Source organism: Anoplolepis gracilipes, chromosome 3 (assembly GCF_047496725.1).
Source record: "Anoplolepis gracilipes chromosome 3, ASM4749672v1, whole genome shotgun sequence".
Taxonomy (NCBI): Eukaryota; Metazoa; Arthropoda; class Insecta; order Hymenoptera; family Formicidae; genus Anoplolepis; species Anoplolepis gracilipes.
In genome coordinates, this window is record NC_132972.1 from 8,156,228 (window position 1) to 8,177,726 (window position 21,499).

At 31.6% G+C, this 21,499-nt stretch overlaps 1 protein-coding gene across 2 annotated transcripts in view; it reads left to right on the plus strand.

The window, feature by feature from the left end:
- The window catches only part of LOC140663402 (uncharacterized), an 86,714-nt gene extending 69,545 nt beyond the window's left edge, over positions 1 to 17,169 (plus strand). For both annotated transcript variants that reach the window (XM_072887522.1, XM_072887523.1), the window contains 2 exons: positions 11,383 to 11,665; positions 13,733 to 17,169. In XM_072887522.1, coding sequence (XP_072743623.1) covers positions 11,383 to 11,665; positions 13,733 to 13,861 — 412 coding nt within the window. In that variant the 3' untranslated portion in view covers positions 13,862 to 17,169. The remainder of the gene's footprint in view (positions 1 to 11,382; positions 11,666 to 13,732) is intronic.
- Positions 17,170 to 21,499: the final 4,330 nt, after the last annotated feature.

The following is a 21,499-nucleotide window of genomic DNA, read 5'->3' on the forward strand; positions in this document are numbered from 1 at the left end:
ATTAACAGGCGAGTCAGGTTTCTTGGAGAAGGAAAGAAAAATAATAAACCGTCAGTTATTGACTTTTCCGCATACTATCTTGCTTCCGTGTATATTTCCAATGGTCTATACTACACGTTTATATACACTATGCATTTTCCTTTGTTTCTAAGTTATCATAAAAATTTCATTTATTTCTCGCCAATCGACAATAATCTAACTTTAATATTTGCATCAATATTTAATTAATTTATTTATTAGTTGGATCTTTTTAGTTGGAATTTTATAAAATTTTGTATTTATATGTATAAAAAGATAGTAAAGAATTAATCTTTATCAGCGAATCTTTCTTTCTTTTGAACTATGATGAAGTTTTAAAATTAAACAATATGCTTTTGGCGAACGTAAAATTTCACGTCATGGAAGTGACGAGACTTGCGAGGTGGAATTCGGGATGATTCGCGAATGTGTGCAAGTCGGAGCGACGCGTGCCAAAGATAGCGAGCAAAGAAACGACGACTTGGTGGAGAGCCGTGACCTGCCATAGAAAGGTTTAGGACCGTACGAGATGAAGCCCGTTGATCGCCTAATTGCTTGATTAAGCATAGAAGCGTGAACTGCCCTTTTACTAGTCGAACGATCGCCGAGCGTGTGACATGGTTGATCTCAGATTATTACGATCCAATGGCACGATTTAATTTCAATTATTATGTATATATTTTAATAATCTTGTTTTTACATTCGTGTGTGAGAGAGAGAGAGAGAGAGAGAGAGATAGAAAAAATATAATAGATTTTTATAAAGATTTGTAATGAAGTTGTATTAATGTAAAATATTTATTTCTGATTTTTGCCTTCCTTAAGTCTTTTTAAAAGGCCTTTTTTTTAAGTCTTTATAACCAGAATGGATTTTAGCCACGGTAGAAGGACGTGACTTATTACATTTGGGCAACCGTGTCGTTCGTAAAGTCTAGAAAAAGCATTTACGAGAGCGTAAAATCGCGAGTAAAATGACGCATCGAGATATATCTCGAGGAGAAGCGAGTAGGTTGGGATGAGATGGCGGCGATCACGACGTGAATTTTTCAGTGGATATTCTCTCTCTCTCTCTCTCTCTCTCTCCTTCTCTCTTTCGTCGCATGTTCGAGAAAAACGCGCGTTACTACGAACAAGATAATAATAACTCATCCTCGTAGATGTGTGTGCGCTTCGACCGGCTCTCGTTAATGCAAAATAGAAGAATCAGAATGCACTATTAATATCCTCCTCGTAAGCAGTTGAAGTTTTCTTCGACTTTGTACAGAGTGAAATTCTTAACAAACTACTTTAATGTGATTATTTTCCAACATTAATCTGCAATTATTCGTTGATTTTTTAAGTTAACAAATTTTCTCTAATTAATTAAATAACTTCAAAAAACTTAATATTAAAGCTAAATGATTTAAAATTTGTTAGTAAACACTAACTTTATATATTACAAATTAAATATTAATATATAAAATTAATATTACAAAATAAAGTAATAATAAAAGACCGGCAAAATTAATATTCCCGAATAATTACGGAATAAATTTAATATTTGATCGAGAATTTGATCACAAATGAAGTGACACAGTGTGTGTCGAAGCGTTAATCTCGCGTTAAAACTTAGCGACAGGCCGGTCGAGCGATGCTGTCATGACATAATTTTTGCCCTCGCACTCTCACGACCTCCTCATTTGAATGATGTTCGCCCTCTACTTCGTTGATCTCCATTAAACTCCTTCACGGGAAATTCGGTCGCACAGGTCCTCGTATTACCGTCAATTACCAATTACGCTTCGATAAACGCGAGTAACGTCGTTAAGTGGATTATACTAACTTCTATGACGACAGTAAGCGACGACAAGTTTGTTTATTAACGAATAAATGTTTTATTTGCATTTAATAAATTATTATATTATATAGAATTTTGCGTCGTAAAATTTTTCATCATTAAATTTTTTTAATAATTTATTTTTAAATAATTTAAATAATTAGTTTAACAAAAATAAGATAAATAAGCAATTTTAAAGGTAACTTCTTCTCTATTCTCAACATTGTTATATATTTTGAATTAAGCCTTGATTTAAAATTCCCTTGGATTAAAAATTTGAATAAAATGCGGAATTTTATTGATATTATTTTTCTTATTAATTAATTTGTCTGTGAAACTTAATCTTGCACGGATCTCGCGACTTCGACGAATCACTAGGACAACGAAAGTAATTTCGAGCACGACGGAACGATTGTTGCGACGAACATGGAGTCCCAGATATCGTAGATTAATTGAGTATTGCATCCATCCCTCTCAGTATTGTATCCCTTCCACTCTACCTGCAGGCTGATCCAAGTACATGAAGTCGATGACGCAGTCGCACAGCGGCTAGTGATAAATCCGCGACGCAACGCACGCACGTACCTCCCCATGCATGCCGCGTGACCTTATACTCATTGTCAGTGGCCCATATACGGCACAAATCGCGAAACTAGGTCATAATGTTCGTTCTCTTATCTTTTTCCAATAATTTCTGGTTTTGTAAGAACCGTTTTTCAGCTTCATCTCAATTACAAAATTAAGATAATAGCTATTATTCTAATTTTAATTGTAAAAACTATATACTTTCTTTTATTATGTATGTTTTGTAAAAGAGAATTTTTCACTTTAATTAATTTGTTTATTTAAATATTTATTTAATACGCACATGTGTGTGTTTTTTTATTATTATAAAATATGTAGTAATATTACAAATAAATTTTATTAATAATTTTAATTTTACTAACAAATATTATTTATAATATTATTAATAAATATTTATTACTTATAAATACAATAGGTAATACTATTATAAAATATATATTATGTAAATATATTTCTCTTTCTTTTTCTAATAATATTAATTCGATCCGAGTTTCTATTTGATCATAATTGAGAAGCGTCTAATCGAATTTTCTGCAAAGAAGACGCGCACTCACGTGAAGCAGCCGTGACCCATATTCTCACCCCAGTCTTCCAATCCCCATAATCGCAAGGCACGAAGGGAAAAACGGCGGTATGCACCCTATAAGAGGGTGCGTCGTTACGACAGGCAGGCAAGGCGAGGCCGTGTCGGCCGTTAATCGGGCTCCTGAAAATGTCAAATGGCTCAAAATAGTCGATCGCGAAGTAAAAGTGCCAGCGGCCACTTTGATTGCAACGGAATCAAACGGAAGTACAAACGTTCATTCCCCTTGTCGTGCTTTTGAACCGTCAACTCTTTGAAATGATGCATTTTGAATTTTTCATAAATTATATTCAGCGGCTGATAATTTTCTCGCTGGCGACAGAGATACACGTGGATCAAGTCGCCAAAAGGTCGTGATATTTCGTAACTCAATGATAGCAAACGAGAAAGTTCATACGAACCATGTGATCTATCATATTAATCTGGCTGATTTGAAAATTGAGTTTTTTTTATGTGAGAATATAAATAAATTGAATTAATTAAAGATATCAACTCAAATTATTTTAATTTATTATCAATATTTTAATTTGTTACTCGATATGTTTTATTAATATTTCAAATTAAATTATTATTATTATTCTCTTTTCAATTTTCATAAAGGTACAAAATATATTTGTCGTTTTATTTTTGATATTTAATTTTTATTTAATTATATTATGACACATTAACGTAATTGTTACATGTTAATTTTGATTAAGTTCAGACGGGATTTTTATGAGCTTAGAGCTTCATGTGAACTTAAGGAAAGCATTCGATGTGACTAACGAATTCAATGACTAACGAAGATAAGTGGAGTGTCCCTCCACATAAGATCTGCACGTTAATTGGTCGACAGAGTTTCATTCACAGAGAAGAAGAGCTCTTTGTGCGTGTTACGCTTCGCCGATAAATGAATGAATCTTAAACGAGTTAACGGGTAGTTCTCTGTTTTCTGAAGAAAAATGTTCGCATTTTTTATTCGTATTCTTATCTCTGAATTCTTCTGTTTTAAGCTTCTTTTTTCATAAATGTTTACATTTTGCTTCACACACACACACATTTTTTTATATTTTCTTTCACTGTCATTTACTTGCACATTTTTGCGTTAATTTATGTACACACAGTTTTTATTTCTAAAAAATTCTCTATGAGCCTATCATGAAGATTTGAAAACTTATTTTAAGAATATATAATTAGTAGCAAAATATGTTTTCCACAGTCATAAATATATCTATTTTTTATATCCAGAAAAAATAGTGCTGCACAACATTTGTTTTCAAAGAAATATTTTTTTCTAGGCTTCTAAGCTCATTTCTAAAAGTTCACAAATATTCTTTCATGCAATTTTGAGAGGGGAAAACCTATTTTATTTTATGTATATAAATTACAACTCGGTCGGTACTTCGGTATCTCCTTAAATAAATTTTGTTACGACGTAACTGTCAGCTTTTAATTTTTTGTCATTTTCATATGAAATTGTTAGCTCCCGCGTGTTGTTTTTACAAGTACTTTAATCGTGGAAAAGGATTTATCAATCCTTGTAGTCAAAAAAGAGATTTTCAAAATCTGTAATTCATGTTCTATCAGTAATTTTGGATCCCCTTAAGAATAGCTTTGCCTTTGTTTTGTTCAAATATAACGGTTGATCACGTAGCAACTTTGTTACAGTAGAATTCTCGATAAATCCGTGTTTCGCGTGCCTTGCATCGTCGAGGAATCATTGAAGCCGTACATTGCACGTAAACAGTATCAAATCGATACCACTCGTGCTCCACTAGGCAACTAGTTGCACAACTAACAGTTAAATATCCTAGAAATTCTTTTTTTCATTTTTTCTTTTTTTTTATTATGCAAAATCTTTAGCACTAAACTATAGTTGATCGATTATCTTTTTCCATATAATTCGTATTTTAAAAGAACTCTCTTCGATATTTTTTTAAGACTTTAGTCAACGTTAAAAATATATCGTTATTTGATATATAATTACTCTTGGCATGCATTCTTTATATCGGTACGATAATATTCAAACTCGAACAGCCATATTGAATGTATCAGAAAAGCACGAATAGAATGCGAAACCCCCGTCAAGGAGTGGAACGCATTTCTACTTCGAGCGCTGACTCAACGTGTAAGTTTCCGGGCTATTTTCGAGCTGCTTCTGCGCACATCCTCGAAAATACCATCGCAGATGAACAAATCTCAGAAGAATGATTTTCTCTTTACAAGCACATAAATATGTGGGAAGCCGATTTAACAAATGCGACTTCGCGCGACAGCCATGTCAGAAAGGGAGAGGGAGGAGGAAATGGGTCACGGACTTTCCAGAAATAGGTCGCCCATACAAATCCGTCGAAACTTTCACGTGAAGCAAATCTCAAAAATATATTAGATATATAGGACAGATTAATGCACATAAAAAGATTAAATTTAGTTAAATATTGCTGATTAATTATATCGAAAAGAATTTTATTATATTTATATATTATTATTATTATTTATATTTTTTATTTGTATACGTATTATATTTTTATTACATTCATATTTTTTATTTATATTATATTTATATTTACTATTTTAAAAATGAAAAAATTGCGACATCTCTTTCTTTAATATTGTTTGTACTACGATAATTTAAAATTCACACGAAGTATATGATAAAGCAGATAAATTTTTTTGGAACCCTACATTTTTTAAAGCGCCTAGTAAATCGTAGAGTATAATTGACATAAAGATAAGTTCTTCTAAAAAAACAAATTGATCTCATTTAAATGAGACCACGCTTTCACGCTTGACAACATATGCTGCTGATGAAAACCAATACATCCAGTTGTTTTCATTTAGGCTTCGTGCTAATTCCAGGAGATATTGTTTTGCGTTCGCTCGTCAATCTTGTGGTTTCTTACACCAGTAGAGAGTCGGATAAACACTCGGATAGACGATTTCGTATCGAACAAAACACTTGATGGAAGGTTTTCCTTTTGGCAAGCGTGACCAGTTCCGAAATAACTCGCGATTCTCTTTTTCTCTCTTTCTTTCTCGTTGAGTATTAGTGAGAGAGGAAAGGAGAGCAAATTCCGAAAGAAAGAGAGAGGGAGAAAGAAGAGATCTCCTGCTATGAAAAGGCTTAAAAATAAAATCTTACATTGCTCTCTTCAAGTTCGTTCGCGCGAAATCGGCCAAGTTCCTCTTCGGCGAAGCGAGGACGTTCCGGTCAGTTCTCTGGTTAGTCCGTCGAGTTTTTATAAAAGTGAGGGCACGATGAAGTATACGAGAGTCGACTTCGCGCTCGGTGGAGCGTGAGAAAATCGAGGAAGGCGAGACAGAGAAAGAGAAAGAGATAGAGAGAAAGAGAGAGAGAAATCTGCCAGAAATTGCCGCTGTCAAATGTTGCTGGGTACGATCGAAAAATGACGACCACCCACGGCGGCCACGTGTACTACGTGATTAAGGTGCCCAAGGACACCGATGGCAACGAGAGGTAATTGTACTCGACAGCTCCTTTACATAAGCATCCCGAGCTTCTTCGATATCTCTCTCTCCTTTTATAGATCCTTTCACCTGCTTTTTCATTGTTGTATCTCATCATTCGTTAGATCGCTACACTTGAAATATCGCAACTCGAAAACTTCAATTTCACGAAAAACGTAACATATGTAAAACGTTCTTTCGACCATTGAATATCATGATAGTTAAGCATCATTTTTTTCTTTAAACATGTCAGTGTCAGTTCTCTGGAAAACCTTGGAATTCTCAAGGATTTGTAAAATACATTCTAAATATATTATTTATTTTTCTTTATGTATTAATATTATAAAAAATATTGAATATGAAATAATATACAGGGTATTTGACAACAGGTGGGTCAAAATTTATGAAGTGATTCTTTGGCGAATTTTCCTTAGCTAAAATATCGAAGTCATTATTTTTTGCAAACTTTCAATTTTTGCCACCATATATCTTTATATGAAACTAATAATAAGCCTTAAATTAGAATTTTGTTAAACTTTATTTGAAATGAACTGAAGAATGTAATTGTGTTAATCTTTTAACTCTACAAAGTTTAATTTGCAAAAAAACTCGTAGTTTGAAAATTATTGATGCTTCAACATTTTTGCAGAGAAAAAATTGGTAAAAAAATTACTCCTTAAATTTTGTCCCACCTGTTGTTGAAAAAGAACACCCTGTATATTCTTTTTACTGTAACTTTTAGTGATAAGAAATGAAGTCATTCATTTTTCTTTAGTAGGTACATTTACAAATCACTTTAAACTTAAGTAGCTTTATTTTTCCTTTGTATAAGTGAAAAACATTAGAAAATGCATAGAAAAAAAATTTATTAAAAATCTTCAAAAAATTCTTTTTATTTGGAATTTTGAACAAAAATACCTGAAAGATCGGGGAATTTTCAGGAAATTTTTTTACAAGATTCAAGTAGCCACGCTGCATGTATTTCAGTTCTTGCGAGACGTTTGTAAGATTCTTAAATTATAAGTTTATAAAAATAGGACAGAATAAAATATAATTAATTTTCTGTTCTTTTGTTCTCCCTCGGAAATTATTTAACGAATTAGAACGACATTTCTTTTCATTTTCTCTCGTTCATTGCTCCATCTCTCCTGCTCTCCTTCCGCATTCCCTTTCATATTTTCCTCTGCTTCCTTTTTCCGTCTCCACGTTTTTAGTTCACGTTCCGTTTTCTTTTCATTACGAGAATAGTCAACTAGGTTCGATCGCCCTGCGGCCGTGCTCGAACTATGCGCCGCATCGGCTTCAAAGAGCAAAGAACGGCGTCTCTTTCTCGGGGGGGTCTTCAACCCCTAGCCAACTATATAGATCTAGACAGTTATATATCAGCCCAAGATTTGCCAACGAATCGCAATCGTTACGTCTGGAATCGCAAAGGGAACAAGTTGCGATTAAAAATACCAAACTACTTTTAATACGTTGTGATAAATTCAAGTCATTATTTTTAGATTAAGAAACAAGTAAAATAAATAAGAAAAATCTCATCTTTAATATACGTTAACATATATATATATATATATATATATATATATATATATATTAACGTATTCTTACCGATAAGCAGAAATAGATTCTTAATAAAACTCTTTTGACAATAATTTTACTATTGTTAAAGATACCTATTTGATTCATGGAAGTACCTTCTTTCTAATTTGAAAACTATTATAGCCTCGGCATTTTCGTATTCGAACTTTCGTCTTAAAATGTTACAAAGAATTTGTCATTAAAATTATTATCGCGCATTTTGGTACACCCTCTATATATATTTGCAAAAATTTTGTAATTTATTTGATTTGTATTAACCTCAAATTTCTTTCTTGTTTAAATTATAATATAATATTATCGAAAAGCATTAAATGGAATATTTATATTAATTTTATAATATTATATTTTTTTTTTAACAGAACATTTAAATTATAATAATGATATCGAAAAGCACTAAATGGAATATTTTAAATAATAATTGGACACTAATTGGTTTAGCTTGGGATAATTTATTAATAGCGTTTAATATTTTGGATTATTAGCATAAATTAATTAATATAATACAATTAGTAAATATTCCAATGCAAGAAAATAATTGTCTATAACATTCTGTTGATTATTTGTTGTGTTATTTGTTATATTATTTAGAAAGCTTTTAAATTTTCAAATTTAATATAATATAAAAAATAAGTAGAAAAATTATCTGTTAAATGTATATATAAGACAGAAAAAGATAATAAAAGAAGGGCTAAAAGAAACTTAATCGCGTCGTGAATCGCCTTTATAGCAAAGTTATCTCGAATTGATCGGATAATCTTATAAGACTTCTCGAGGAAAAATAGAAGGTGCATCGATTGCGATTCTTCGTCTTGTCGGAAATCCGAATCGCTACTCATTTCCTATCCTAGACTAGACGTTATTTCAACACGATGATTGCATCGAACATATATGTAGAACGATTTAATATATATATATATATATAAAATCGTTAACAGGAAATGAGTTGTCAAAAGATCGAGGAATTCTGTCTAATAATTACGCGATGGCAATTAGATAGTAAATTATAACATAGTACATTGGCGAATTTTAATTTAAGGAGGAACTGGACAAATTAACTACGTCAAAAGTTAATAAATTTAATGCATTTTAAGATTGAATTTGACATTGCGCAAAGTACATTTAATCTTTTAAAATATGAATATACTAATTAATTTGAACTAAAGATTTGTTTTGCAGAATTAAAATTCTTATTTTCATGAATGATAATATTTTAAGATTAAATTATATTCTACTTTTATAATCAACCTATTACTATATAATCTCAGTTTTAGTATGCGTTATTTATATTTTATAAAAAAATATTAATAAATATATAATATATAAATAAGTTAAAATATAAATATACAAATAAATTAATAAATATGTAAATTAACCTCTATATATATAATATAAATAAATATATATTATACATAAATATATAAATATATAAATTTAAATCAAATTTATGAATCTCGAATGTATTAGATTTATTAACTTTTGGCTTTAACTGATTCATATTTTATTTGAATTGTCTATTGTAAAATATTAAAAAAGAAAGAGAGACTGATAACTTGCTCAATATATCCCTCGTAACTTCGCGATTTTAATTTAATCGCGAGTTGCTCGAATTGCACGGCCCTGAAAGCGACTCAGCGGGTTTAATTTCCTCCGCGATCAGGAAGCACCGTGCAAATCGGCCGGAAGTCAGCCGCGTACACACGTAGGTAGATGCGCGCGAGGGCGCACGTGCGCTTCTAACAGTGCACCAACGGGAACGGCGCAATTAAGCGCAGCACACAATGCCGATGCTAATGTCACGGTCGTCGGGGCGGGCGCGGCGGTCGCACAATTGAATGTAATTTACTCCGACGTGACAGTCGCACCGCGCCCGCAGTTAATTGGTATGTTGCTATTTAGCTGTATTTAAAATAGAGATGCTTCAATTTAATAATGTTATCCTTTTTTTTTTTTTGCGCGGCGTTATTGATGAGCAAGTATCTTGCGATGATTAATCAGCAAAAATGATCAACGATATGAACAATTTATACAAAAAAAAAAAATATATATATATATATATATATAATTTAAAATATTAGTAAATATATAAATAAATAATATATAAGTAACCTATATAAATTAAAAAATATAAATAAGTAAAATATATAAATGGATAACTATGTAAAAAAATTTAAAAAAAATAAAAATAGAAATAAAAAATAAAATAATTGATACATATTCATATCACAGTATTTTATTTGAATATTGTAGAATAATAAATATCGCTATTTATTTCATCTATTGCATGAAATTTTTATTTCGCTCGTTACGAGTATTTCTATATTTTTCAAAGTAACTGTACGCATTCTCGTGCTTTGCTGCGACTTTTTTTATCTACGGCATATCTTGAGAACCATGGGCTCGCGCTGACGCGAGGCGTGCGTGCGTTCGTGATTAGAGCTCTGTGAATTGGAATTTAATTAGAGAGTCGAGGAAACGAGCTACGGAAGGAAGAGTCTTTCTCTTTTTTTTTTTTTTTTTTTTTTTTTTTGTGTGTTATCTTCGAGTTAATTATTGATGTCATCGAGAGATTGTAATCGAAATACATTTGTGATACCTTTGTATTTGAGAAATAGAAAAATACAACTCCGAAAAGTCCATTTTTCAAGGAAAGATTTCGAACATTCAGGATTTCATGTACCTTCAAGGTAAATTGAATAAGTTTGATAATTAAATTTACTATTTTAAGTGATTAAATTTACTGTCATGCATTAACATTTTAATAAATTTTACATTTGTTTGAATGATGGCTATTAATTTTATTCATTAGAACAGTTTTTTTCCGAGTATGCGATTTTTATCTCGTATTCAAAGTCTTTACCATACAAAGGATCTTTTTGACAACAAGATGCATTATTAAGATTTCATATAATAGAAATCAACACGTGCCGTACGTTCATTATAAAATATTCTGTTATAAAATTTTAGCAGCTTCCTATTCATAGGGGAAGATTCTTGTAAAATAATAACATTAGTCTTCCTACATTTACTTATAAATAAATAAAGATAATTTTTTTGTTGATTACATTTAAAAAGTAAATTTAAAGATATAAATAATTACACTTTTGCTATTTATTCAATTTTAAATAAAGAATTTTAATTCCAGACTTGGAAAAAAATATTATATATTTAATATTTTAAAAAATTGCAGTGAAAATGATCAACAATTTTTTCATAAAAAATTTTATCTTAGATTTGAATAAAAAACATACTCTCTTACGAATTCTCCTGTGAAAGAATTTTGCACATAGACGAAAAGAGGAACTAAACGCTGACAATGTCTTTTGACTTTTCAGCACGGACAGCGGCTGGGACAATCCGTTCAGGCCGGACGGCGATCTTTCCCGGGAAGCTGACGAGATCGTCGAGCTGATAAAAGGCGGGAAGCCGATTACGCCGACCCCGGGTCAAAACGCGCCACCGTTGCCGGGATGCGACGCTGGCAAATCTGGCTCGTCGAGTACCAGTCCGCTCCTCAAATCCGCGAACTGTCACTCGTCACCCAGGCCCGGTCAAGAGAACGGTAGTGCTCACGGTGGCACCCCTGCCAAGGGTGGGAATCAGCCTGTCAATGAGAAGGTGAGAGATAAAAAGATGTATCACTGATTGACAGCTCATTATCAAGATGTCTACTTTCATGGAATTTTCAGGAGTTTCACTTGTCCCTGGAAAAATTAAGGAATTTTCATGAAATTTTATTTTTTATTAGAACCCAGGAAATTAAAAAAAAAATTCTCCTTAATTTTACTTTAATATTATAAACAGTTTACAATCAGTAAACTAATTGTAAGTGAATTAACCCTTTGAGTCACGAATTTTTTTAATTGTCAGTATTTTATAAAATTTGGTATATAAGGGTTTTTGGGGTCGCTGATTATGAATCCATTGTCAGATTTTCAAAATTCAAGATAGCGGATCCAATATAGCAGACGAAATTTTACTTCCGCCATATTGGATCCCTATATTAAATTTTGGAAATTAAATTTTTTTTCCTTTAGATTCAGATTCTATCTTACATCTGCGATCTAAAAAAACCTTCAGAGAAAAAATTTAAAAAAGAATACAACTGTTACAACTTTCAATTTAGAACAGAAAATATTGTTTTTTATATATTTTTTATCCAAGAAATAAGGATTTAACAACGGTGGAAAATTCTAAAAAAATTCTGAAAAATACTTTAAAGTGTATTAAGATTATAAAAACATTGCCGTATTTATTGTCATAATAGATTAGTAGAAAATGCATTTTTTCGTAAAAAAGTACTAATTTTGACCGATTGTTTATATATGATATTTTTGCAATTAACAATTAATGACTGTTCATATTTTTTTACACTTATTGATATTCTAGAGACTCTGTAGAAACAAAAAATCCGGTATTTGTTGATAAAAAGTAATTAAAACAATAAAAAATACGAAAAAAAAGGTGGGTCTCTAAAAGGTGGGCCACTTTCTTCCATATAAAAAAAGGCCAATTTTCAAGTAGCTGCAACTTCCTTAAAAATAATCGGAATAAAATCAATAAAAAAGCGTTTTAAAGTTTGAAGTTTCTAGTTTTAGAATCTTTAAATAAATTTCAATTCTTTCTATTCGTTACAATATTACATTGTAAGAAAGCGACATCCGTCAATTAAACATATTTTTCCAAAGTTTGTTGAAGAATACGCAATTAAAAAAAAAATCCTAGCTCGATTTCATTAATTGGGTATTAAAGAGCAGAGTCTTAGCTTTAATTTCTTTTTTTAACGAATGTTCTATGATTTTTTTTCGCCAAGATATTCATTACTAAAGCAAAATCGAGCTATTGACTTTGAACGCTCATAACTAGTGGAAAAATGATCACACAATAATCATTAATTTAAGTTTTTGAAATGTATATATACAAAAAAATAAAACTTAATACTTCAGCCTTTTGTACGAGTAACTGGAATGCTTTTTACTTGTAAATGTTGTAAAGTTCATGAAAATTTTAACGTTTTTTCTTTAACTTTCATTGATTTAAATAAAAAAAGATAAAAGTGTAATTTTTGCTTGATTTTTAAGTAATAATTACGTTTTAAAAATGAGTAATGATTGAAAAAACGTGTACATTATGTAAATGTATATCTATTTCTGTTTATATATTCAATTCTTAATAAAATATTGATTATGCAATATATATATTTTTTATTGTAATTTTTTAATGATAAATAAAAATATTATGCCAATGAAAAATATTTATGTTGAAAGCTATTTAGTTTTTTTTTCAGTACATTTGCAAATCTAACATTTGAAACTTAAATGACTGTTTTTTCTTTGTATGAATGAAAAACTGATTAGAAAATGTATGCAATAAAATGTATGCAAATAATTTATTTTAAAAAGTTGCATCAAAAATATACTCTTTATCTGAATTTTGAGTAAAAATATCTAGGAGCTCAGGGAATTTTTTCAAGATTTGAGTAGACATCCTGTGCGAGCAATCTTGACCTTAATATTAATTTTTTAATTCAATCACTCGACTAATGTCTGAAAATAAAATTTAACAATTTATCGAATTAAAGTTTTAGTAAGATTGAAGATTATAGAGTATGATTAAGATGTATGATAATTCCATAATTTAATAGCCATTGTTTGTTAAGATTAAGCTTTTATTGATGCTCTCCAGGCTGCGTCGTCGAGGACCGCGACCGTGGAGGTCGCAAGGATGACGGCACAGGGCCCAGGCGACGCGTCACAAGTCGAGCACGTCACCCTGAAGAAGAAGCCTAAGTGCAAGTGCTGCGTGTTGCAGTAATAACCGCGCGACGAAGACGTGCACGCGAGAGACGGATCCTCCTCCACTGTCGGGAGCGTGATTTCAGGAACTCTTCGGCTTCGAGGCTTCCGCACAAGTCGCGGCTGGACAACTCGAAGCATTGAAGAGGCGCGAGACGTGTCGAGAACGCGTCGATGAAGGAACAGCTTGGGGAAAATTGCCTCGAAGGAGATGCCGACGGACGTTCCGAGCGCGAAGAAAGCGCCAGCACTCTGGACACGCTTGGGACCTGAAGACGGAAGATGACTTCTCGCAAAGACAAAAGAGAGTTTCGTCTTTAAGATGGCAAAAAACGTAAAAAGATATATTTGAAATGAAAAGAATATATGTGATTGTGGAGCAGATAGATAAGAAAATACTATCAGGTTTCTGAAAGTCGAAATGGAATCAAATGAGAAATTTCGACGAAAAGAAACGAGAAGCAATACTTTAGGGAAATGCGAAAGGTTTGATCAACCAGCACTAAGTTGATCAAACTTGAAGAATAAAGGCAGCAGACGAATTCGAAGAGGCTGAGGAAGTTGAAGTTTCTTTTAGGATGTCTTGAAAAATAATAATAGAAGTTAATTCTTGCAGAAGAAGATTGAACTTTCATTAAATTATCTCCGGGCACGAGAAAGAGTTTCATGGTCATCACAGAAGATTAAACGAGAGAAAAATTAGTGCGCGAACGAACATTGAACCGTTTCTCGAGACAGTGACACGTTTTGCGATGGCGTGAGAGACCGAAAAGATAGAAAAGAAACGGGGAGAAAAAAAGAAAGAGAAAAAAAGAAATCTATATATATTATACATACAAAACTATATTGTAGATACAGAATGGTAGCTGTATAGCTTATATGCTTTTACTATCGTGGTTAATTATCGTCAGGATTATCGTGATTTCGAGATTACATCGTGCGCGTAGAACGATAGAGTAAGAGAAAGAAAGAATGCGTGAGAGAAAGCGCGAGTGTGCGACAGAGAAAAAGGGAAGGATGACGATGAATGAAACGATTAGGGGGAAGAGGGGAATGCGCGACAAGACATGTAAAGTTCCGCAGGACGTATACGTCCGGTAGATCTCGGTGCGAAACACATCGTCGTATATTTGAGGAAGCTAACTCAGCGGCTTCGATCATTCTTTAATGCACTGCGAGGGGTATTCGACGCATTGATAAATTTATTGTGTACAGAGTGTGCCAGATATACCGCAGTTTATTGTATCTATGCATTCGTTTATCAGTTTTGTAGAGTTAATCTTCATTATGTTACGGATTTTCCAATTTTATTTGCAGTATTTTATATATTTTATATATATATAATTAAAGAATTAGCTTATTTTATCAAGAGAGAACTCGCGGTTTTTGACACACCTTGTATAACAGCCAAGCGTTTTATTTCATTCGAAGAATTTCGTAGGTAAAATTTTTCTTCTCTTCATCTCTTCTCCTTTTTTATTTCATTATTTCACGATCTTTTTTTCGAAGAATTATTATTCTTGTCATTTTACTCTTACTTTTATTACGTTTCTGGAAAATCTGTATTGTAAGATTTTGATATAACGACGATGATAATAAAATCGTCACATTCGTGAAAATTGATGTTATTTCCATAATCACTATTTAATAATAAGGCAGCTTGTTGGTAATATTTCTAATTTTACCTACGAAATCTTAAAGAGAAGGATTATTTTTGCGCGGATACAAATGATGGCGTTTAACATTGTGGTTCTAAATAAATTTATTTCTTAGGAACACCTTCGCGCGTGTCTCAGAATGTTGTTGAATCAGTTGTTGGTTGCCCTCAAATCGGTAAATAAGCCCACAATTTTGTCCGCTAGTATACGAAATTAATCTCGAATTTTGTTTACAACGTTCGACGTATGTGAAGTTTTTATTATAACAGATTATGCAAATAATTCGATTTTATTGCGATTTTGCATTTTTTACGAGCGAATTCGAGAAAGAGAGTTAACTCTTCTCTTACGATCAATCATGATGAATAGTACTGCGCCTTTTTGATGCCGAGATTCGATCTTAAAGATCTTCGTTATGTTCGACCGAGTACCTAAGTGCATTTCGTTAATTATCGTCATGGGCGCCGCTAGAATTTTTCATTGGGGCTCGCATATGCAGGATCATTATTAGCTGTTTTCTGAAATGTAAAATCTTCTGGTCAGGATTATTTTATACATGTATGTTGAAGTGTGTGTTTTATTGAATTGAAAAGAATTTAGGTAAAAATTCTTTTTTTAGTCTCTTATTTATATTTGAATATTATCAACACAGTATTTTATAAAATTAATTAATAAGCGTTTGTTCGCCGTTTTCGTCATTTTTTCGAATGGGTGCAAATGTGTTTTCTTGCACTTTTCTCACGACGCCCATGATTTTTGTGTACCTGCGTTAATGAGTTCCGCGTTCGATCAGGGCGAATCGATTTAAAATTTACATATTAGATTATATGTATAATTTAAATTTGTTATTTAAAAATGTACAATAGAACAATTGACTTGAAATTGATCATAGAATTTGTCATTTAAAATCGAGACACTTTCGGTATTCGGTTCACTCTGATCGATGGCGAAGCGGAAGAAGAGGTGCCGGGAAGAAAAACCGGATTGTTTGAACGGTGTCGAAGATACTATTTTCCTAATTAACGAGCCGCTCGAGGGGGAAATCTCGGCGCCTCCCTGCTTCTGTAATGACGATTTTTAATGGAAAACAATTTATTGTGCGAACTAGTCGAAGGTTTTGGGAGGTGTTAACTCTTCGTGGCGGCGATTAAAAATATTTTTTTTTATATATTATAATCGTTTTAAAAATCCTAGTTTCATAATATCAATAATATAATATCAAGAAAAAAGGATGCTACATCCTTGCATGTAGAATGATATTAAATCTGCTGGATTTTAATCTTAAATTGTAAAATATGCGCTTCTGTTTTTTTTAAATTATTGCGATATTAATAATTTATATTAAACGATATTATATAATAATTTAGTCTCGTAGAGTAATATGCAACAGTATTTTTTCTCATTCTTTTATTTACTTTTTTCTTATGTCCTGTTCACTTGCGTTAATCCTAGAAAGGATTATCCGGATGTTTTGATGGATCTGGAAGTATTTCGCGTGCCGCGAAGAGCCGATCGAGCGCAGTTTGCGCAGCGCAGTGCAAACGAAAGACATCTGTAACGCGCATACCTACACACGAGAACCTCTTAACGTCTGTTCCCACGCAAAATGTTGACTCTGCTGAGCTTACAGATATTAAACGAATATTAAATGTCTTGTTAAAAAAAATGATATACGAGGAATGCATTGCGACTGTATTGACACGAGACCTACAAAGACCTACAAATGGATCCGAATTATCACAAATTTTAAATAGTTGTTGGGTGTCGAAATTACTGTCACAATTATAATTCCTTGTATAATATGTATGTAAGAATTGAATGAATCTTGTGATTCTTCGGATCTCTTCTTGTAGGCCGACGATTTCCAATAAATCACCGCCCATCCTCTCGGCATTCAAGAGATTTCCTTCTTTAAAAATGCGAAATAATAAATTATGAGGAGAAAATATTAATTTGGAGAGAAACGAGCTGTAAAAATTATAATACTATTAAACTCGTTGCTCGTTAATGATTCACATGATGCCGACTGAATTACGAAAGATGTATTTTATTTATTAAGCATGCGAAACTGCTGATCAATTCGAAATACCTCTCGACACCATCCATTATACAAAATTGCAACGACATATATTAATACATCACGGCCACTCGCTTGTAAATATCACGCGTTGTTGACTCGCTTTTTACTGAGAAGAGGAATTCTTTTAATACTTCATGAAAATTCCATTTCTTTCTGAAAATATTAGAAAAGAAATCGCAGCTCAAAGCATTGCGTATAAAAATTCTACATAGAACAAAATTTTGAACAACTGATAAAAAAAATAAACATCTCCCGATTATTGATAATTATTGAAACTGTGGCGAATGTCATAATTATTAAAACTATATTGTTTTATCATTCATATGTAATTATAATCAAGAATTAAATTGATGGATGGTATGATTTGAATTAAATCGCGACGCAAGGAATTAAATTACAAAATGCAACGCGGTTTTATAATTTTCCGCTATTTTCCTACGCTGACATCTACACATTCATTATATATACGGATTCACAGTCTTGCGATCCTGTCGCCGACGAACGTCAAATGATGAAATCCTGAAGACAGTCGACCGATTATGTTAATCGACACTGCAAACATCGGGATATATATATATATATATATGGTGATGTGTACATACACATCTTTACGAAGTCCAGGTTTGTTATATCATTTTTTAGATTACAATAAGATAACCGACCTTTTTTGGCGTCTCGCCGGTAAATGATTTGTCGGTGCAATGACCTTTTCAAGTTTCTTATTTACTATTATTTACTTAGGAAACATAATAGCTATTAAATACTCTTCTCATTATTTATTATTTAAAATGTTGATATTTTTTAATTATCGGACAATGTTTATTGAATAAATAAAATAGTATCAATTAAATGAATAAATAAAATAACTTTATTAAAAATTCACAATTTTTAATGAGGCTATTTTATTTATTTAAGGCTATGTTATTTATTTATTTAAATTATTGTTGATAAATTATTCAAATTTTTTAATTCATTAAATACGTTATTAATTTTAATACTTTTTAACTTAGTTATTATCTCATCAGATTTAGCTATTATTAATTTTTCTTTTTTTCAGTCTGTTTACAAAGTAATAATAAACTATACTCTCTCGCGCATTAATTATCGTTAAATAAACGCGCAGTTTATCATGCCATTATTGGTTCGCAGGGAGTTGGTTACCTATTTGAGATCGATATACGAAAGTATGTCAGCTATAATCACAATCTCGTGGTAACTCACGTCGTACGCGTGCTCCAGTACGCGCCATTGCTCGTTTCATTCACGATCCCCTCGACTATCCCCTCCACTATCGTGATACTATCCAACGTCGTAGCGATAGTTAAAAATAAACTACGAACGGACAATTATCAAGCCGTACGAGAAGCTCGCAGCTTGCAGCCAGAGTAATTTGACTCATTTAAATAATTTATCAACAATAAAGAAATAAATATAATAATTTTACATAAATTAAAATAAATTAATTAACTGAATAAATAAAATAATATCAATTAAATAAATAAATAAAATAATCTTTATTAAAGAACACAATTTCTAGTAAGGCTATTTTATTTATTTATTTAATTTATTTTAGGTTATTTATTTATTTAAATTCTTGTTGATAAATTTTTTTAATGAGTCAAACTACTTTGGTCTTATCAATAATAAATAAATAAACAAATAAAATAATCTTAAATAAAAATAAAAATAAATTAATTAATTGAATAAATAAAATAATATCAATTAAACAAATAAATAAAATAACATTATTAGAGATTCACAATTTCTAATAAGGCTATTTTATTTATTTATTTTATTTGTTTTATTTATTTTAGGTTATTTATTTAAATTATTATTGATAAATTATCCAAATTTTTTGCTAACAGATTGAATAATAGAAATATACATAATATAGAATATGTACACTGCTTTTATGTTTTTATGAAACATTCTTACATAATGAAATTTTGGTTTTTTCGGAAAAGAAGGAACTTTATAATGATCTAGCATATTGATTAATTCGATTAATACGTATTATATAACATGGAGAATAGAAACTTACCATCTCAACTTTCACTATATAAGATATCTCGTATAAGGACGACGCGATAAAATCTTAATCTTCTATTGTTACAACTTTATCCAGAGTTGTGTAATTTTTACTGATCGGAGTTATATTAAGATGTATGATATAATTAGAATTTATTAAAATTTGTTTATATTCTCTTCGGTTCTTTTTGATCCTATATATATATATATATAGAGGGTGTCCCATTTTAATTTCTCCAGTCGAATATCTCGAAAACCAAGCTTGGGAGAGAAAAATGTTTCAGGCAAAAGTTGTATGGTTTTAAGGGGGCCATAAGATGGTACCATTGGTCTGACCTTGAAGAGTCATTTGAACCTTCACGTGACTCTTCAAGGTCATACTAATGGCACCATCTTATGTGCCCCTAGAAACCATACAACTTTTGTCTGAAACATTTTTTCGAATTTTCCATATTTCTCGAGACATTTCACTGGAGGAATTAAAATGGGACACCCTGTATATATATATATATATATATATACATATTTATGTATGTATGTATATATATTTAAAATATTGACATTTGAACATACGACGTGGGAAGAAACAGAAAAGGACAGAATTGTGAAATTATAATTAATCGATGATCGAATGTGAGATGGTCAGTGTCTATTCAAAGATGCTTTCAGATTCTTGCACAAACATAAGTTATAGTAACTCGATTAACTCTAGACAATTTCTGACACATTCTGGCGCCTACGATAAAGATATGAGAAGATAATAAATCAATTCCTTTTACACCAGAGATTAAAGAATTTCTAGACAATTTTTTTTTAACAATTTCGTTACTATGATTAAAAAATGACAAATGAGGATGATATATAAATTAGCATTTATTTCCTTTATCGACATAATGTCGAATTATTTACGTTACACATATTTTACGGAAAAGAAGTAATAAAAATCATGATTTTCTTCGAGATATGAATATATCTTGCACATCAATGGAAAGAAGTAAATCTGCAATTGATGATATGCAAATTTATTGACATTTAATCAATGAGTCTCGATCTCGGGAAGTTTGTCCTCGTTAAATTTTATCTGTAAAAGTGTTGAGAGATAAATCAGAGTAATATGCCAATCACGATTCACTTTGTTATATTTCGCGGCAAAAAATTCCTGATAATATTTTATTTATCAAATTGCGTCGTTGCGTAAATGCCGGATTATAATTTTGCGTGTGCCTATGTGGTGCTCGTGTTGCGCAAGAAAATTTTTGTACATCTCCCCGAGATTCTTCACTTCAACGAGAGAGGAGGTGTATCGGACCTTTTGCCAAAGTTATGTAACTTCGAGAGTGACGGCGTCGCGTTTCGTTCTCCGCGATACATTGAACAATCTAAAATCTTCTTATAGTTGCAACATTCCAGTCGAAAATTCGCATTTCACGATTAAGTCTAATCGAAGAATAAGATTTCGTCAACTTGGATTCCTTTGACGTTTAATTTTTCGAGACCTCGACTTCTTTTCATTGGTCATAATCTCATGATTTATCGATACTTTGATCAATCAATAAAGAAAAAAAATTTAATGGATATTAATGTTTTATTATAAAATTCATTTGACATCCCGAACTCCTTTCTTTCTCGATTCAATCTATCGGAGTCGATCACTACTGTTGTAATGCAATGGGTTCGACAACCCATTTGCGGTGGCATCGCGACAGAAATAAAATGTCAGCAGAAACGGTGGTACATTCTATTAGGAGCAAACGTATCCTATTAAAGGTTCAGAGATCGCATTGTTTGTGCCCTTAAAACGAGTCAGATCACCAGGATTGTCGTGACTACGGTGGCCTTTAAATCGGTGACGATAAATCCACGCGTAACTCCCGCTGCACTTATTGTTAGA